This window comes from Sciurus carolinensis, chromosome 8 (assembly GCF_902686445.1).
Source record: "Sciurus carolinensis chromosome 8, mSciCar1.2, whole genome shotgun sequence".
Classification (NCBI taxonomy): Eukaryota; Metazoa; Chordata; class Mammalia; order Rodentia; family Sciuridae; genus Sciurus; species Sciurus carolinensis.
The window spans coordinates 84,114,270-84,133,391 of NC_062220.1; the positions used below are offsets into that span (position 1 = coordinate 84,114,270).

General features: G+C 32.8%; 1 protein-coding gene and 1 non-coding gene across 8 annotated transcripts in view; one reads left to right on the top strand and one right to left on the bottom strand.

Annotated features, from left to right (window-relative positions):
• Pals2 (protein associated with LIN7 2, MAGUK p55 family member) overlaps positions 1-19,122 on the top strand; it is a 125,421-nt gene that overhangs the window by 64,668 nt on the left and 41,631 nt on the right. For 5 of the 7 annotated variants that reach the window (XM_047560951.1, XM_047560950.1, XM_047560954.1 and 2 more), the window contains exons 3-5: positions 8,598-8,750; positions 11,718-11,870; positions 12,646-12,873. In XM_047560951.1, coding sequence (XP_047416907.1) covers positions 8,598-8,750; positions 11,718-11,870; positions 12,646-12,873 — 534 coding nt within the window. The remainder of the gene's footprint in view (positions 1-8,597; positions 8,751-11,717; positions 11,871-12,645; positions 12,874-19,122) is intronic. The other 2 variants (XM_047560955.1, XM_047560956.1) reach the window with 1 other exon arrangement.
• Positions 4,112-4,184, bottom strand: Trnas-uga (transfer RNA serine (anticodon UGA)). The gene has a single exon. It is a non-coding gene; the product is annotated as a tRNA-Ser (tRNA).

Consider the following 19,122-nt stretch of genomic DNA (forward strand, 5'->3'; position numbering starts at 1 on the left):
AGTTCTATGTCACTGTGTTTTTTGATTTGCATTTCTCTCACAGCTAAGGGTATTGAGCATCTTTTCATGCATTTAATGACCATTTGTTTATATTCTTGGAGAAATAAATATTTATTCAGATCCGTTGCCCATTTTTTAAGTTGTGTTGTTTTTTTCATTGTGGAATTCTAAGCATTTTTTATGTTTTCTAAATGCAAGTCAGTGTCGGACATAATGTGCAAATATTTTATCCTATTCTATTGATTATCTTTCAACATTCTTCAGAGTATCTTTCTGAAACACAAAGTTTTTAATTGTTTTATTAAATTTTTACTTTTTTCATAGAAAAATTTGTTCTTTTTAGTTATACATGACAGTAGAATGTATTTTGACATATCATACCATATATAATGCATGGAGTTTACTTCCCATTCTTGTGGTTGTACATGATGTGGAGTTACACTGGTTGTGTATTCATATATGAGCATAGGAAAGTAATGTCCAATTCATTCTAATGTCTTTCCCATTCCCATCCCCACTCCCTTTCCCACTTCCTCCCTGTCCAATCTGGAGAACCTCCACTTCTCTGCTCCCCACCTATTGTGAGTCAGCATCCACTTATCAGGGAGAATATTTGGTCATTGGTTTTCGAGATTGGCTTATTTCACTTAGCATAATAGTCTCCGGTTCCATTCATTTACCCTCAAATGCCATAATTTCATTCTTCCTTATGACTGAGTAATTTTCCATTGTGTATATGTATCACATTTTCTTTATCCATTCATCTGTTGAAGGGCACCTAGGTTGGTTCCATAGCTTAGCTGTTGTGAATTGAGTTGCTATAAACATTGATGTGGATGCGTCACTATAGTATGTTGATTTTAAGTCCTTTGGGTGTATGCTGAGGAGTGGGATAACTGGTTCAAATGGTGGGTCCATTCCAAGTTTTCTACAGATTCTCCATACTGCTTTTCAGAGTGGTTGCACCAATTTGCAGCCCCACCAGCAACATGTAAGTGTACCTTTTTCCCCCAAGTCCTCACAAACATTTGTTGTTACTTGTATTCTTGATAGTTGCCATTCTGATTGGAGTGAGATGAAATCTCAGTGTTGTTTTGACTTGAGTTTCTCTAATTACTAGAGATATTGAACATTTTTTCATATTATTTTTTTGACCATATTTCTTCTGCGAAGTATCTGTTCACTTCCTTTGCCCACTTACTGATTGGATTGTTTTTTGGTGTTAAGTTTTTTGAGTTCTTTATGTATCTTGAAGATTAATGCTCTATCTGAGGTGCAGGTGGCAACCTCATTCTGTAGGTTCTCTGTACACATTCTTGATGGTTTTGTTTCCTGAGAAGATTTTTAGTTCCATACAATCCCATTTCTTGATTCTTGATTTTACTTCTTGCGCTTTAGGAGTCTTGTTGAATTCAGTTCCTAAACTGACATGAGAGAGATTTGGGCCTACTTTTTCTTCTGGTAGGCGTGTAGGGTCTCTGGTCTAATGCATAGATTCTTGATCCATTTTGAATTGAGTTTTGTGCAGGGTTGAGAGATAGGGGTCTAATTTCAATTTATTGCATATGGATTTCCATTTTTTTCAGCATCATTTGTTGAAGAGGCTATCTTTTCTCCAATGTATGTTTATGGTGCCCTTGTCTAGTATGAGACAGCTATTTATGTGGGTTTGTTTCTGTGTCTTCTGTTTTGTACTGTTGGTCTTCATGTCTGTTTTGGTGCCAATACCATGCCTTTTTTGTTATTATACCTCTGTAGTATAATTTAAGGTCTGGTATTGTGATGCCTCCTGCTTCACTTTTCTTGCTGAGGATTGCTTTGGTTCTTCTGTACCTCTTATTTTTCCAAATAAATTTCATGATTCTATTTTTATGGAGAACATCATTGGAAATTTTACTAGAAATTGGATTAAATCTGTATAGCACTTTGGGTAGTTTGACCATTTTGACAATATTAATTCTTCTTATCTAACAACATGGGAAATCTTTCCATCTTCTAAGGTCTTCTTCAATTTCTTTCTTTAGTGTTCTGTAGTTTTCACTGTAGAGGTCTTTTGTTAGATTGATTCCTAAATATTTTTTCTTGGAGGCTGTTGTAAATGAGTTAGTTTTCCTAATTTCTCTTTCAGTTGATTCATCACTGATGTATAGGAATGTAATTGATTTATGGGCATTAATTTTATGTCCTGCTACTTTGCTGAACTCATTTATGAGTTCTAAAAGTTTCGTAGTGGAGTTTTATGGATCTTCTAAATATAGAATCATGTTATGAGCAAATAGGGATATTTGGGATAATTTGAGTTCTTCTTTTCCTGTTTGTATCCCTTTAATTTCTTTCTTCTAATTACTCTGGCTAGAGTTTCCAGAACTATGTTGAATAGACATAAGGGCATCCTTGTCTTGTTCCAGTTTTTAGAAGGAATGCTTTCAATAAAAATTTTTAATTTGATAAAGTCTAATTTACCTAAATTTTTTTCTTCTTTCATTTGTACCTGTGAAGACATTTATAAGAATACTTTTTTTGCCAGATCCAAGATACATGATGACTTACCCATGTTTCTTGGCTGGACAGCTTTAACTCTCTTACATTTAGATCTTAGATGTGTTTCTAGTTAATTTTCACATATGGTAAGTGGTGAGATTCAAACTTTTCTGTAAGTATCTACCCCGTCCATTAGTTGATGACTGTTCTTTTTCCCATTGAATAGTTTTGGCACCCTTGCCTAACATGTAACATGACTATTGATGTATGAATTTTGTCTTGGACTTTGAATTGTATTCCATTACTCTTGTCTATTCTTGTGGTGTGCCTAAACTGTTTTGGTACTTGTTTCCTTTAACAATTTTTGAAATCTTTTTTCTTTGTGCTTTGGTGGGGATTGTTGTTGTTATTGTTTTTGGCTATTCTGAGTCCCTTGCAGTTACGTAAGCATTTTAGAATAAGTTTGTCAATTTTTACAAAGAAGTAACCTGTGACTCCAAAAGGTATTGCATTGAATCTGTGGACCATCTGGGAAGTATTGCCATCTTAACAGTCTTAAATTTTCTAGTTCATGAACATGGGATGATGATTTTCCATTTATTCAAGACTTCAGTTTCTATCAACAATGTTTTGTAGTTGTCACAGTAAGTTTTGCCTCTGTGTATCCTTTCTGATGCAAATATTAATGGAATTGTTTTCTTACAATTGATTTTATATCCTCCAACCTTGCTGAACTTGTTTACTAGTTCTGATGGTTTTTTAGAGGATTCCTTAGGATTTTCTAAATATAAGATCTTGTCATCTGTGAATAAACATAACTTTATCTCTTTCTTGCCAATCAGAGTGCCCCTTTGTTCTTTGCTTAATTGTCCTGGCTAAAATATCCATCATAAATATTGAATAGAAGTGAAAGTGGGCACATCTTTTTCCTGATCTTAGGGGAAAGCATCTAGTCTTTCACTAGTTAATACAATGGAGATTGTGGATTTATATTACCTGTTCTAAACCTTGATTTTTTTTTTTTTTTTTTTTTTTTTTTTTGCTTAAAACTCCATATCAGTACTTGTAGAGCACCTTTATTTGTAAAGTTGATGTATTTCCATGTGTGGATTTTAAGTGAGCCTTCTGACAGATATTTAGATGGCCTATTCTTTTATAAATTATGCTATAATATCTAATCTTGCTGCATCTTATTTTGCACATGTAATTATGTATCTTAAGGACAAATTCTTACAAGAATCAGTATAATTTTGGTGGATCTGATCAAATTGCTTACCAGTATGTTTTCACTAGGGGATAAAAAAAAAAAAGGAAGAAATGTCTTTCTCTCATATTCTCACCAGCATGTTACGTTACTAGGTTTTTTATCCTTGCTAAGAAGAAAAAGGATATTTCATTATAGTTTTAGTTTGTACTTTTTTTATCGTGATATTACATATCTTTTCAGTACATTTAAGAGGTATTTGATTTTCCCTTTTGATAAATTTTTTTCCCATTTTCTTAATGAAGTGTTCTTTTTCTTATTATTTTGTAGAAGTCCTTTAAAGAGAAATTAGCATTTTGTCTGTAATTTCTGTTCTAACCCTTGTTCTTCATTTGTATTTTGACTTTGTTAATTTTTTTTTTTTTTCGGCAGTGCTGGGGTTTGAACCCAGGGCTTTGTGCATTCAAGGCAAGCACTCTACCAACTGAGCTACATCACCATCCCCTTTGACTTTGTTAATTTTTAAGGAGAAGAAACTTTAAATGTTTACATAGTGAATTTTGGGGGCCTTTTTGGTATAATTTATACCTTCCAGATTTTGCTTCATATTTGTACAGGTCTTTCCAGCTCAGAGATTTTAAAAGGTTTTTCTATATTTTCTCTGAGTATTATTAAAGCCAAGCTCTTTAATATGTTCTTGTTCCTTTTTAAAAAGTATGGCAGATTTCCTTTTCCAGTTGTTTTTGGTTTTTGTTTGTTTTTGGCATCTGTGTGGTTCTGGTCTACAGATTTCTTTAAGAACAGCATAGAAGGGTCATTTAGAAGCTTCCTGAGTACCTTGATACATAACTTATCTAATTTGAGAATTTGTACTCTATTTGGATAACTGTGATTTCTGAAAATTTCTTTACTCATTAGAGTTATTCCATTCTAATTTGTGTAAACCTTTTTCACCTTTTTTTTTCCAGAGCAGATCTCATCTTTTTGATACCACATATGCAGAAGCAATATAGAAATTTAGTTCTCTATTTTTACTCTCTGCTTTTACTTTCTGCTCAAATTCTTATTGGCTTTGGAGTCTTCTTTGATGTGTCTGATGTATCATGTTTTAGGTCTCTAGAATAAAAGAAGACATTGACTCTGAACCACAACCAAACTTATTTCCCTTTACTTAGGTTTTTCAAAAAATGTTTAATAAGCAATGACTACATACTTACTTAGCCCTATTACAAGAAGATTGAAACAAAATTTATGATATGGTCCTTACATTTAATGGAGAAAGGCAAGGTTACACATAGTAATGCTAGATATAGCTTGAGATATTTGCTCAAAATGCTTTTGTTTACAAGCATGCTTGAATTGTGCTTGAGTAAAATGCCCAGAAGTTTGAAAGAACTTTTTCTTATCTGCAGTTCATTTTTCTAAGATTCAGTGGTGAATAGAATTCTCAGAACTGGACATACAAGAAGTCTAGGCCATATTTGTATCAGATCCAAGAGTTCTACAGTGTCAGTAATGGCATGTTCTTCCAACCACTTATGCAGGTGAAATGTATTTTTATTGTGATATGCTAGCTTTCTAATAATGCTCTTTCTTAAAGGAAACAAGACTCATTTAGTCAAATAGCATATGACTTATTTGCCCCTCTGGTCAGTTTTTAGTGTTTTTCCCTGTTCTTTTTATTTTGATTAGTTAAGTTCAAGTTTTAAAGGGATAACCCTTGAAAGCTGCTGACTTTAAGGTGAACAGAGGCCCAAGTTTTTCAGAGTGTTTCAGAGGTTTAATAACTATGTGTTAGGGGGCCTGGGGTTGTGGCTCAGTGGTGGCACTTGTCTAGCATGGGTGAGGCATTGGGTTTAATCCTCAGCACTACATAAAAACATAAAGTTACTGTCTCCATCTGTAACTAAAAAAAATTTTTTTTAATTTAAAAAAACTACATGTTAATAATTAAGAACCTGTACTTACTTTCTTAATATTTTTGTTTGTTTTTAGTTGTAGATGGACACAATACCTTTATTTTATTTATTTTTATGTGGTGCTGAGGATCGAACCCAGTGCCTCACATATGTGAGGCAAGCCCTCAACCACAGAGCTACAACCCCAGCCCTGTACTTACTTTCTTGAGAAAAGTAAAATCAATCTTGATTGAACACAAATATATTTCAGAAATTGAATTTCCATATTAATATAATCATAGCTGTAATTTCACTTTTTTTCTGAGAATTTATTTTCTATTGAGATTCTTTTTACCATAAAATCAACCTGTGAGGTTTATGTGGAAAAAATTCAGGCATGTTTGAGTTTTCTTATGGCACAATTCTGCCCTCCCACTTGACCCCCCTTTCACTCTGGGCGTTAGTCCTTTCACATTCCTGCCTATCCTCACCCAAAAGGAAGTGAGTAGTAGGTAGAAGCACATAGAAAGGAAGGGAAGAGATATATTAGAGTGTCTGTCCTGAAGTGTTAAATTATACTAGTGTCAAAATAGTGTTACCTGTGATGATCATGTAACATGAGATTTATAGAAAATATGTTGACATGGTGCCTGAAAGTAGCGGGCCAGTCTTGATCCATTTCCTGAAGAAACAGATACTTTTTATTGTTCTTCCTTAGAGCAAAGGAGTGAAAGTCAGAGGGGTGAGGTAGTATTCTGAGCCATAGGAATATCAGAAAACTCACAGAGAGAGAGTATAGAACAAAAGTAACAATACACCTATGCTACAAGAACCATGCTAAGAAGCAACAAATAAACTAGCAGCCAGTGAAAGCATGTCTCATACATTTAAGTGAGGGAGAATAATACGTCATCTATGGGATTGAATCATTAACCACAAAATAATATTTAAGTGGCTGTCTGTATAGTAACAGTCAAATAAGCTTTAGCAGATTAGAGCTCAAGCTTTGGTATTACCTACCTATATCCACTAGGAGTGTGAGCTCAAGCAAATCATTTCACCTCCTTTTGCATCACTGTCTTCATCGGTAGAGTGACGTGAATATCTACCTACTTTTGTGACTACACACGCACACCACATATACATATAGAGTACCGGGGTGTGATGCCTGGTGCACACAAACCAACCAAGTAAATGTTAAAGTTCTTTCCTCCAGTATTTTTTAAAGCTTTCTTCTTATAGTACCATAAGAATATCAGAGTATTTCAGGGTGCTAAATTAGGGTTTTTAGGCTTTTTAATCAGCAAATATTTTTACTTAGTTGATTGGCAATTATAGCTTTTTTTAAGTGGTAACTAATTATGTAGATTATTTTACTTGCAGTGGTGATAATCATTCTGTGATATGTTTTGGGTATCCTCCTCATACTATCCTTATCAGGCTTGTATTATACTTTTCACAAAATTACAAATTATACCCATTCTCATTCTTTGTGGCATATTTTAGTCTTTAATTTTTTTCTTATCTAAATCTAATAGAAACTTTTTCCTCCATTTAAATTATATTTGGCCTTTTGACATTTTTCCTTTTTGATTAAGTTTTTTTCTTTATCAGTATTTCATATTACTTTTAAAATTTCCTTTCCTGAGGTCTTTCTTTAAAATGTTGCTTAGTATATGATCCCTTCTTCTAATTAAGAAATTATTTCATCAGGTGTGATAGTGCATCCTATAATCTCAACTACTCAGGAAGCTGAGACAGAGTGTTGCTTCAGCCCTGAATTTTGGGACCAGCCTGGGCAACATAGCAAGATACCTGTCTCTTAAGAATAATAACCGATACTTACTTCACACATGTGAAACACCTAGGAAAAAATTTAAACCAAAAGATTATCTTTAAAAATTAGAATATTATTATTTGGGTGCTATAGGATCCATTCTGTGTGGGGGTAGACATAACATGTAAAGTATTACAGGAAACTGGTGAAGTTTAGTTAACACTGTCACCATTTGAAATTTGGATTTTTCCTCAGCCCTTACAGAGATGAATGAAAATGTAAGAGTTGTCATCTTACATGGTTTTTACTTAAAAAATTAAATCTTAATAATTATGTTTTTTTCCCATCTTTAACATCAGGCAGCAACTATTTATCAGAAAAGCAACGAATCCTTAGGAGATGAAGCCTGCGTAGTTTCATTCTCAGTTTGAATTTAAAACCACTTTAATTCTGCTATGAAAGGGTAATGCTAGTGTGGTTCACAGTGTGTTTTCTGTGGAGAAGATGGTGATATTTTATAACAAAAACAAAACTTAAGATTTAGAGACAGGAAGGTTCAACTGCTCTAAAATGACTTTTTTTTTTTTTGTCTAGATGGACTGGTTTTCTTTTCTTCTTTCCTTTTTATTTATTTATTCATTCATTCATTCATTTATTTTTCATGTCGTTGAGGCTCAAACCCAGAGTTTTGTGCATGCCAGAGAAGTGTTCCATTACTGAGCTACATTCCCAGCCTGAATTTTCAAAACTGAAAATTAATAGCTTTAGGATTCTGAAATTTCCAGAATGATATTTATTATTTTTTGAAATGTAAACTATATGTAATGTTAGCATACATTAACATTTATGTTCCTATTCTTTTTGTATGCTTAATCATTTAATAAGACATACTAAGAGTTAGAGCCTCAACTAGAATGTCATTAAGAAATCCTGTTAGTGGGTAGGAGCATAACATGGTTTTTAATAGTCATGTGTCCTATCCAGGTTTTTCAGGAGTAGTCATAAAAGTGAGTTTTTCGTGACCTGTAGGATAGGAATGGAGGCCAGCGTTTATTATACTGTATGGCATATTTACTTTAAAATGTATGTATTCTGATAGAAATATTAAAATGGGTTTCAGTGAATCAAACCTCCAAGTATTATGTTTTAAAACTATGAAAAAGGAATAAACGCAAAAGTAAACTATGGCCTGGGGCAAATGAAATAAGTACTATTTAATAAACTATTGTCTTCTCAGGCTCATGAGAGGCTTGAAGATTCAAAACTAGAAGCTGTCAGTGATAATAACTTGGAATTAGTTAATGAAATTCTTGAAGATATCACTCCCCTAATAAATGTGGATGAAAATGCAGCAGAACTGGTTGGTATACTCAAAGAGCCTCACTTCCAGGTAACCTTTCCCTGCAGCTCTTCTCCCTAAGACCCTATGTTCCTGAAGTTCTTTAGTAGTTAATTTCCAGTTTTAAGTGATTTTTTCCTTTGGAGAATTACTTGGAGCCATGTTTTACAAGTATATAAATTCCAACTTAGAAATTTTAATATCCTGATATGCTGAAGATACATAAATACACAGATATAACTATGCCTCCTACATAAATGTACCAGTGTCTGTCACAGAGATGCATCACTGTGGATTTTCCTTTGTGCAGTTAAAGAAAACAACATCCCTTTTCTACCATCAGACCTCATGCTAGCAAAATTTTCCTCACTGTGAGAATGAAATTCTTTTCTTTCTTACTGCCACTTTGCTTCCCAGTACTCCTTGGGGTCAATGATGAACATTTTTTAGTATTGCTTCTCAAGACTGGGATTAATGATTGTGCAACAAAGACAAGCTAAGGATAGAAACTATTACCAGACATACTTGTTCCACAGTTAAAAAAGTAAGTGCAGTTTAAACTTTGTTCAGTAAATGAGTTAATCATTTTCAACAAGAAGAATCTCCTTTATCAGACAAAGGACAGAAAGATTTCTTTTAAACCTGAGTTAATTAGGACAGTGTGATATTGGGGAGTCTTAGGAAAATAGATGAGTTGAAGAGAATGAAAACCCCAGAAATACATCCAGTCATAAATGGTAACATGTTTTATGACAGACATTGCCTTTTAGTGGAGAAAGGATGGAGCTAAGATGGAACAATAAGTGTCACCTGTTTTTCACTGCAAATCCTAGCACTGAAAATCAAATGGTAACACCCCCTTGCTTTTTCTCAAAATCTTTATGTGACTCTACAAATAATGTTACTACAAAATATGAAGATAGCAGTGGGATGGTTTTGTACCAGCATCTTTGGTACAAATGCCTTGGATACACATCAGGCACACTTTTTATGCAGGGACCAGTTGATTGGGTCCTTTTAAGGTAAACAAAGATATTCAGGTTTTATCCTGAGGACAGTTGGATTCCTAGGAGGAGGAAGAGGGTATTGTTCAACCCAGTTCTATGTGTAGCATTTGGCTGGCAACCCCTTTCCCTCTGTGGTATTGACCTACTGAAGAGTTCAGGCCCCTGTCCTGTAGAGTGTGGCACTTCCAAGATTTGTCTGGTTGCTGCCCCGATGGGTTGTTCAGTTATCACTTCTATTTCCTGTTTTAAGAAGTTCTAGCTAAAAGGTTTATGATTCAAATTGATGATTTAGAGCTACAGTTCAACTTCAGTAATGTGCAACATGAATTAGACTACATCAGAAGATGTATAATACCTGATTGTCCCCCCACTGATGATTTGGTTCCTTGATTAAGGATAATGACAGTCTACCACTTTCTTTAAAATCTCCCTTATGAAGTAATCTGGTCTGTTATTATTCTGACATTATACAAAATGCTGGTTCCTATCAACCATTTACCTCTGATGAACACAAATTAATAATCCTTGCCTAGATCAATATTTTCATTAGTGATTACAAAATGGAATTTTTCAAATTCTTGTTCTAGTTTCATTAGCTGTGTTCTTTGATAAATGTAGAGCTTCTCATCAGTGGGGTTGTTACCCTATAATGAATTTCCTCTTGAAAAGGCGGAGAAGTCCTAGATCTTTCTCTTTATCAATTTTCAAAGCAAAGACTTGTTTAAAATAGCATTTTCACATGGTAATAACTGAGTTTTTCGGTCTTTTCTTGTTTTCAATAGCATTGTGGACCTATGGGGTTTTCTTTTAAAAATTAATTCAGTGTTTCAATTATAATTTCTCTTTGATTTTCAAATTGTCATGACTTTAGCCAGTTGTGGACACATTTTTATTACATGAATATGAAGCATATAAGAGTTTTGAACCAGAATATACGGAGTTAGCATTGTGTAAGTAGTGGTTCAAGTAACAGGAGTAAAAAATACTGAGAGAATACAGGGTGCAAAACCAAACAGCCAAGCCTAGGGCTTTAAATAACTTCCAGCGTTTATAGGGAAGAATTTGGAAGTTCCTTTTGAATTTTTTCTCTTTTTCTTTTAGATCATTTCATGAAATGACCAGGAATCAGTAGATTAAGTCAATATCCAGATTGTTTCTTTTGTGAACTTGGTGATATTTGTTCCTCTCTTTTATTTTAATTTACTGTTTTGAATTCATAATCTATTCACTCGAAAATTTTTTTAAATTTAGCATTATGATGAGTATGTGCAATTGCAGTAAAACTTACCCCTTAAGGATAAGGAATAAAAAACATTTTAAATACATAAAAATATAAGAAATTCCTAGAAAACTAGATCAAAATCATCCATGATGATAGCACAGATAGTAAATATAGTTTAAAAATTCAGTAGATGCAGGATCTTTACTGACTCATTCTTTTCCCTCAAGTGTCTCTTCAGACTAAAACCTTTATTAGTAACAAAATTTTCTATCACTGATATAATGTGTCTATATTTATCTATCTTCTGACTCTCATCTTTTTAGCACATTTTGTACATGTAGAAAGTATATCATGTTACTAACTTAGCAACATAAGGGTCCTTGTCATTTGGGTTTTTATAATACCTAATAAAATAGAAATTAATGATAAATACTAAGTGATGTTGAAATGAAAATTTGGCAATGAAATTTAGTGCCTTCCCTACACCAGATTTGGACACCTAGATTTGGTTTCTCATGAGCATATCATTTTAAAAACATGTGACTGAATTCTTTCAATCTCTTCAAATCTAAGACAAAACTATTATACTATTTGTTGATGAAAAATAAAGCTATTTTTATATTTCTTTTAGAAATTCTATATATATTTGATTCCATTCATGTTTGAGAATTTAATGATGCACGCCTGGGAAATTTTTAGTACTCCACTGGGATAATGAACTAACAAATTATTTTTAGTAACTTATTCCATCAGTAGCTAATAACCACAGGCTGTGTTCACTTCTTACAGTCGCTTTTGGAAGCCCATGATATTGTGGCATCAAAATGTTATGATTCACCTCCGTCAAGCCCAGAAATGAATAATTCTTCTCTCAATAATCAGTTATTACCAGTAGATGCCATTCGTATTCTTGGAATTCACAAAAGAGCTGGGGAGCCACTGGTGAGTAGATAAATTAGTGCCTTCTTAAATCTGAAATGTAAATAAATTGTGACTCAGTCACTACTCTTATCTAGTTTTTTTTTTCCTTTTTCTTTTTCTTAATGTAATCTGAAAACTTTTTTATCAGTCTTTTTGGCCTATGTGTAAACACACAGCTGACAGTCTGTCAACTTGATTGAGCTTATAAAACTAAAAAGTTTAACAGAATTAGAAGTTAGAAGTATGCCAGTAGGTATCAAAGAATTCAAAAGATAACTATTCCAATTCTTCCTGCCTTTAAAAAAATAATGAACTCAGGTTGCTTACTAATAATAATATTAAAACATGGTAGAAAGTTGTTTTTAAAAATTGAAGCCATTGTTCAAATAACTGTATACTTACAGTTACAGTTGAAGTTTACTGTTTCTGCTGTTGTGGATCCTAACTAAGAATAGTGAAGTGGAGGAAAGGAAAAACCAGGAATAAGTCTATCAGAATGCACAAATACCCTTTCATGTTTCCTTGAGCTTCCTTTTATCCTGTGGCATACAGCCTAGATACTAGTTTTTGTTTCATTTTTAGGGCTAACCTTACCAAGAAAGTTATTTTTGATGGAGTGGTGTATATTCTTACATTTGCACCTAGCTTAATGGGATTGAAATATTAAGACAGGAGAAATCATGGAAAAAGTAAGAACAACTTATCTAGTTTTGGAATTATTTTCTCATATTCATGAATATTTATCTATTTCTTATTAGTTAAATAAAACAGTAATTCTATTTCTTATTTCCTATAGGGTGTAACATTCAGGGTTGAAAATAATGATCTGGTAATTGCTCGAATCCTTCATGGAGGAATGATAGATCGACAAGGTCTGCTTCATGTGGGAGATATCATCAAAGAAGTCAATGGCCATGAGGTTGGAAACAACCCAAAGGAATTACAAGAATTACTGAAAAATATTAGTGGAAGTGTCACCCTAAAAATTTTACCAAGTTATAGAGATACCATTACTCCTCAACAGGTTAGTGATAAAAAATTCAGTAACATTAAGAATACCTAATAACTCTGTTAGATATAAACCACTGGTTGCTACCATTTTTGTTAAAAAAGAAAAAAAGAGAGAACCAACTGTCTGCTTAATTGCTCTGAATTGACTTATTTTCTCATGGATAAATTAATGAATTTCTAAGTAACACTATCTTGCTACTATTAAGGAAATAGAAAGGACATTTCTTTGTAAACAACTCTGTTGTTACATCTAGGTATCAGAGAAACCATAAAGCCTTTTAAGTATTAATGTATAAACATTTTTGACTTGTGTATTAGGGCCTTTGAGAGGGTGTTTTATATATATCACTTTCAGATTAGTGTTCATGTGATAAGCTAAATGAAGAATGAAGCCACAAAGGAGGATGGTTACAGACTGAAGAAAATCTTAGACACTTAATTTGCACACATTTGATCTGTATTTTAGGTAAAATAAATATTTGAACAAGGAAATATTTTAATGATCAAGACCATTTAGGTGAACAAGTGGCTACTGTTGTTTTGATGCTGATGATGAGGTAGCAGTTGTATGATGGAATTATAAAGAAAGAAAAAGTAAGAAAGGAATTGCATAAAAAGAATTGAAAAGTATAGTTGTGTTGGAACTTTCAAGAGGATTTTCAAGCCTAGGAAACAGAAATAGGAAATATTCATCATTTTTTAGATTGATACCTCTAATGTTCAGGTTTACTCCAGAGGTTTATTTTGATGTAGGAATGAAATTTTACGGGTTTTTTTTTTTTTTTTTTTTTTTTTTGCATAAAATACTGCCAGTCTCTTATTTTATATTGTTAATACTATAGCATAAGAACCTTCTTTTTATATTTCCATGTAATTCTTCAAAATAACATTTATTGAATGCCTATTTTAAATTGTTCTCTGGAAGATAGGATAGACTATTTAGTTTTGAATTCTACTGAATAATTGGAGCTTCTGAAAATAATAGGTTTATAATGAACTTTGATAGAAATGAAGGGTAGAGACCTTAGTAAAGGAAAAGAATTGTGAAAATAAAATGCATTAGAACTTAGACATCTCATGTCACTGTTACTTTTCAGGCTGCCTTTGTTTCTCAACAGGTATATTTCCATTTTGTGAAAAAATGAGAACTGCCTTGCACCTCAGTAGATTGGAAGAGTAAAATCTGTTTTGCTATTTTTTATAATAATGTGTATATTGTGATAGGAAGAGTCCCCCCCGCCATGGTCTTAGCTTCAGAATTCCTATAGTTTATCATGGCTACAGTGGACTTCCTAGGCAAAATAAATTTTTGTAATATTAGATTCCTATGTAGATTCTGTATCTTTTTTTAAAATTAGTTTTATTTGTTCTAATTATACATGATGTGCACAATCATATAAGCATGGAATGTAATTTGTTCCAATTCAGTCCCCAGTATTTTCCCTTACCCTTCCTCTCCCTCTCCTGTGTCTCTTCTTCTACTCTACTGGTCTTCTGTTTATTTATGGATTTTTAAAAATTAGTGCTTTATAGATATACATAAGGGTGAAATTCCCTGTTGTATATTTACATATGTACTTGGCATAGTTTGGTCAATTTCATTACACTGTTCCTCTCTTTTCATGTCCCTCCTCCCTCCCTATAAATCTTCTTCCTCTGCCCACAGATCTCCCTTCTGTTTTCATAGGAATCTCCATACCAGCCATGCCCCCCACATACACTATTTGCCTAGTTTCTGCATATGAAAGAAAACATTCAACCCTTGACTTTGTGTCTGGCTTATTTCTCTTAGCATGGTGTTCTCCAGTTCCAGCCATTTATTGGCAAGTGCCATAATGTCATTCTTTGTTATAGCTGAGTAAAATTCCATCATGTATATATACCACATTTTTAAAATTAATTTTTGATGAGCATTTGGGTTGATTATATAACTTGACTGTTATGAGTTGCACTGCCGTAAACATTGATGTAACTGTATCACTCTAGTATGCTGATTTTAGTTCTTTTGGATAAATACCAAGGAGTGGAATAGCTGGGTCATATGGTGGTTACATTCCTGGTGTTTTGAGGAATCTCCATACTGCTTCCGGAGTGTTCTACTAATTTACAGTCCCATCAATAACATACAAGTGTACCTTTTTCCTCACATCCTCACCAGCATTTATTATCATTTGTGTTCTTGATAATTGCCATTCTGACTGGAGTGAGATGAAATCTCAATGTACTTTTGATTTGAATTTTCCAAATTGCTAGGAATGTTGATCATTTTTCATATATTTATTAGTCATTTGTATTTCTTCTTTTGAGAAGTATCTGTTTAGTTCTTTTGTTTATTTATTGATTGAGTTATTTGGTATTTTGGAGCTAAGTTTTTTGAGTTTTTTATGTATTCTGGGTATTAGTTCCCTGTCAAAGGATCAACTGGTGGAGATCTTTCATTTTGTAGGCTCTCTCTTCACACTCTTAATTGTTTCCTGTGCTGTGCAGAAGCTTTTCAATTTGATGCCATTTCATTTATTGATTCTCGGTTTTATTTCTTATACTTTAGTAGTCTCATTTAGGAAGTCAGTGCCTGCACCTATAGGATGGAGTGTTGCACCTGTTTTTTCCATTCATTTCTTTTTTCTAGCAGTTGCAAAGTTTCTAGGTCTTTGATCCATGTCGACTTTTGTTCAGGGCAAGAAAGAAGGATTTAGTTTCAATCAATTATATATGGATATTCAATTTTCATGGTACTATTTGTTAAAAAGGCTGGATTTTTTCCAACATATATTTTTGCAACTGTCAGTTATCGGATGACTGTGTTTTATATTGTGTTTTCTATTTTATTTCATTGGTCTTCATGTCTATTTTGGTGCTAATACTATACTGGTTTGTTGCTGTAGCTCTGTAGTATAATTTGAGATCTGGTAATTATGATGCCTCCAGCATCACTATTCCTGTTCAGATGCTTTTACTACTCTGGGTCTTCCAAATGAATTTTAGGACTAATTTTTCTAGTTTTGTGAAGAATGTCTTTGGATTTTGGTGCAGATTACATTGAATTCATATATTGCTTTTGGTAGTGTTACCATTGTGACAATATTAATTCTGTCTATACAAGAACATCCTTCTTCTAAGATCTTTGATTTCTTTCTTCAGCATTCTATAGTTTTCATTGTAGAGGTCTTTCACCTCATTGGTTGGATTTATTACCAAGATTTTTTGTTTGTTTGTTGAGGTTATTGTGAATTGCATAGTTTTCCTATTTCTTCCTTAGCAGATTCATTATTGGAGTGTAGGAAAGCAATTGATTTGTGTATGTTGATCTTATTTATATCCTGCTACTTTGCTGAGTTTGTTTATCAGCTCTAGAAGTCTTTGATGGAGTTTTTGGGTCTTCCAAATACAGGATCATGTCATCAGTAAACAGAGGTAATTTGACTTCTTTTCCTATTTGTATTCCTTTAATTGCCTTCTTTTGTCTGATTGCTCCAACTAGAGTTTCAAGAACTATATTGAGCAGATGAGAGTGGATTTTAGAGGAAACGTTTTTAATTTTTCTCCATTCGTTATGGTGTTGACTTTGGGTTTGTCTATTCTAATCTTTATCATTTCTAGGTTAAGTTCCTTCTATCCCTAGTTTCTCCAGTGTTTTTAACATGAATGGGTGCTGGATTTTGCTGAATGCTTTTTATGTCTCCATTGAGATGGTCATGTGATTATTATTCTCCTTAACTCTATATGATGAATCACATTTATTGATTTGCATATGTTGAACCAACCTTGCTTCTCTGGAGTGAAAATCATGTGATCACGGTGTACTATCTTCTTAATGTGTTTTTTTAATGTGGCTTGCCAATATTTTATTAAGGATTTTTGCATCTGTTTTTATCAGGGATGTTGGAAGTTTATTTCCCTTGATGTGACTTTGTCTGGCTTTAGTCTTAGGGTGATAACTAGCTTTCTAGAATGTATTTGGGAATGTATTTGTATTTTTAATTTCTTGGAATAATCTTAGAAAGACTGGTGTTAGTTCTTCTTGAAAGGTCTGCTGGAACTCAACTAAGAATCCATCTGGTTCTGGGCTTTTCTTTGTTGGAAGACTTTTAATTGCTGTTTAAGTTTCATTACTTGATATTGATTTGTTTATGTTTTCTAGATCCTGATGGTTCAATTTGGGTAGGTTATATGTGTCTAGAAATTTGTCAGTATCTTCGAGGTTTTCGTGTTTATTGGTGTATAAATTTTCAAATAGTTTCTAATAATTCTCTGGATTTTATGACTATTAGACAATACCTTTTTCATCTCTAATTTTGCTTACTTGGGACTTCTTCCTTTTGATTAGTTTAGCTAAAGTTTTATCAATCTTGTATTTATCTTTTCAAAGAAGCTTTTTGTTGCATTGATACTTTATATTTTTCTATTCTCAACTTCTTTAATTTTGGCTCTGATCTTAAATTATTTCCTGTCTTCTGCTGATTTCAAAATTAGTCTGTTCTTCTTTTTTTAGGACCTTGAAGTGTAACATCAGATTCTTTATTTAGGATCTTCCTTCTTGTTGTTGTTACTGTTTTTAATGTGAAGAGCACAGTGCTGTAAACTTTCCTCTTAGAATTGCCTTCATACTGTGAGGGATTTTGATATGTTGTTTCTCTATTCTCATTTGTTTCTAAGAATTTTTAAAATTTATCCCCTGATTTCATCTATGATCCATTCCTCATTCAGAAATATATTATTTAATCTTCAGGTATTAAGATGGTTTCTGTTTTTTATCTTGTTGATTACTAATTTCCTTCCTTTATGATCTGATAAGATGCAGGGAATTATTTGTTTTTATATTTGCTAAGACTTTCTTTTTGCCCTAAAATATGATATATTATAGAGAAAGTTTCATGTACCACTGAGAAGAAAGTGCATTTATTTGTCAATGATTTAAATATTCTATAGATGTGTGTTGTTAGGTCCATTTGATTAACAGTATTTTTTAGTTCTGAAAAGTTTTTACTTAGTTTGTCTGCATGACCTACATAATGGTGAAAGAGATGTGTTGAAATCACTCAATATTATTTTATTGGGATCTATTTGATTCATTATTTTTAAAGATTAGTAAATTTGAAACAAGAGGAAACTGCCTTTTATTTAAAAAAAAAAAAACTGGAACACATATTCTTCTCAATAGTTGAATATTAGAAACTTTCCTTTTAAAGAGAGAAATTGGACTCTCAATTGGTCTGCCTTGAGACCTCTTTACATGCCAACTCCAGCTTCCCATGGAGTCCCATTTCCAGCAAAATAAATGAACCTATCATAAACCAAGAGAAACTTGTCAATCTGAGACATAACTGTATACTGATAAAAAGGAACTTCCCTCAAATGATAAAACCATCAATATCTGTTATAACAGATAATAAATATCTTCAATTTTCCTTAAATTAGGAATGAGCAGTGTCTCTGATATTAAGGAGGAAAGTATGTTTGCAAACTAGGGAGTTAGTCCACATTAATAACAGCATTGAGATATATCTGGCAACAAACACTTTCACCATTCCCAGCCATAGTGAGACAAAGCACTGACAGAAATGTTACCCAGGATCCTAAACCAGCTTGGCACTGGCAAGCGTAAGGACTCTGGCAGAAACTGGATGGAAAAGCACAACTTGCTACTGAGAAGGAGGGTGATCTTGTTCAGAATTTTGATGAGACTTCTAACAATGAAGCCAACTGAATTGATTTAACTTCTAAAAGAAATAATAATGAAATTTTAAGGATTTTGGTTGCTTTTGAAGTTTTAATTAGTGATATGATTACTTACAGATATTAAATTCCAATGCTCTTAAACATTTCTACTTTTTAATTATTCCCATACTCACTTATTTGTTTGTTGTTAATTAAGTCAAAGAACTGAGACCCTAAAGTGTAAAACAAAGGTAAATAAAGTCTTTGCCCAGTTTTAAAAAAAAAACAGAACTAGAAAAGGGTGGTCATTAGCACCACTTTCAGTTAATATTTTCTTGAAGACTTCATAGTATGGCAAAAATAAATTATAAAAACAAAAGATTTGGAAAGTATGACAAAAATTTTGATTTTTTGTTTTACATAGAAACCTCCTTTAAAACTACCCATTTAGAAGTATAATAGTTTAATAGTTTATCAGAGTACTTGAAAAGTAAATTAATATACAACAGTCATTTGAATTTTATGTCATAGCAGACATCTAAAAACATAACTAAGATCATTTGCAGTAGAGGCATAGAATGTCACATTTGTGCCTAGGAATAAA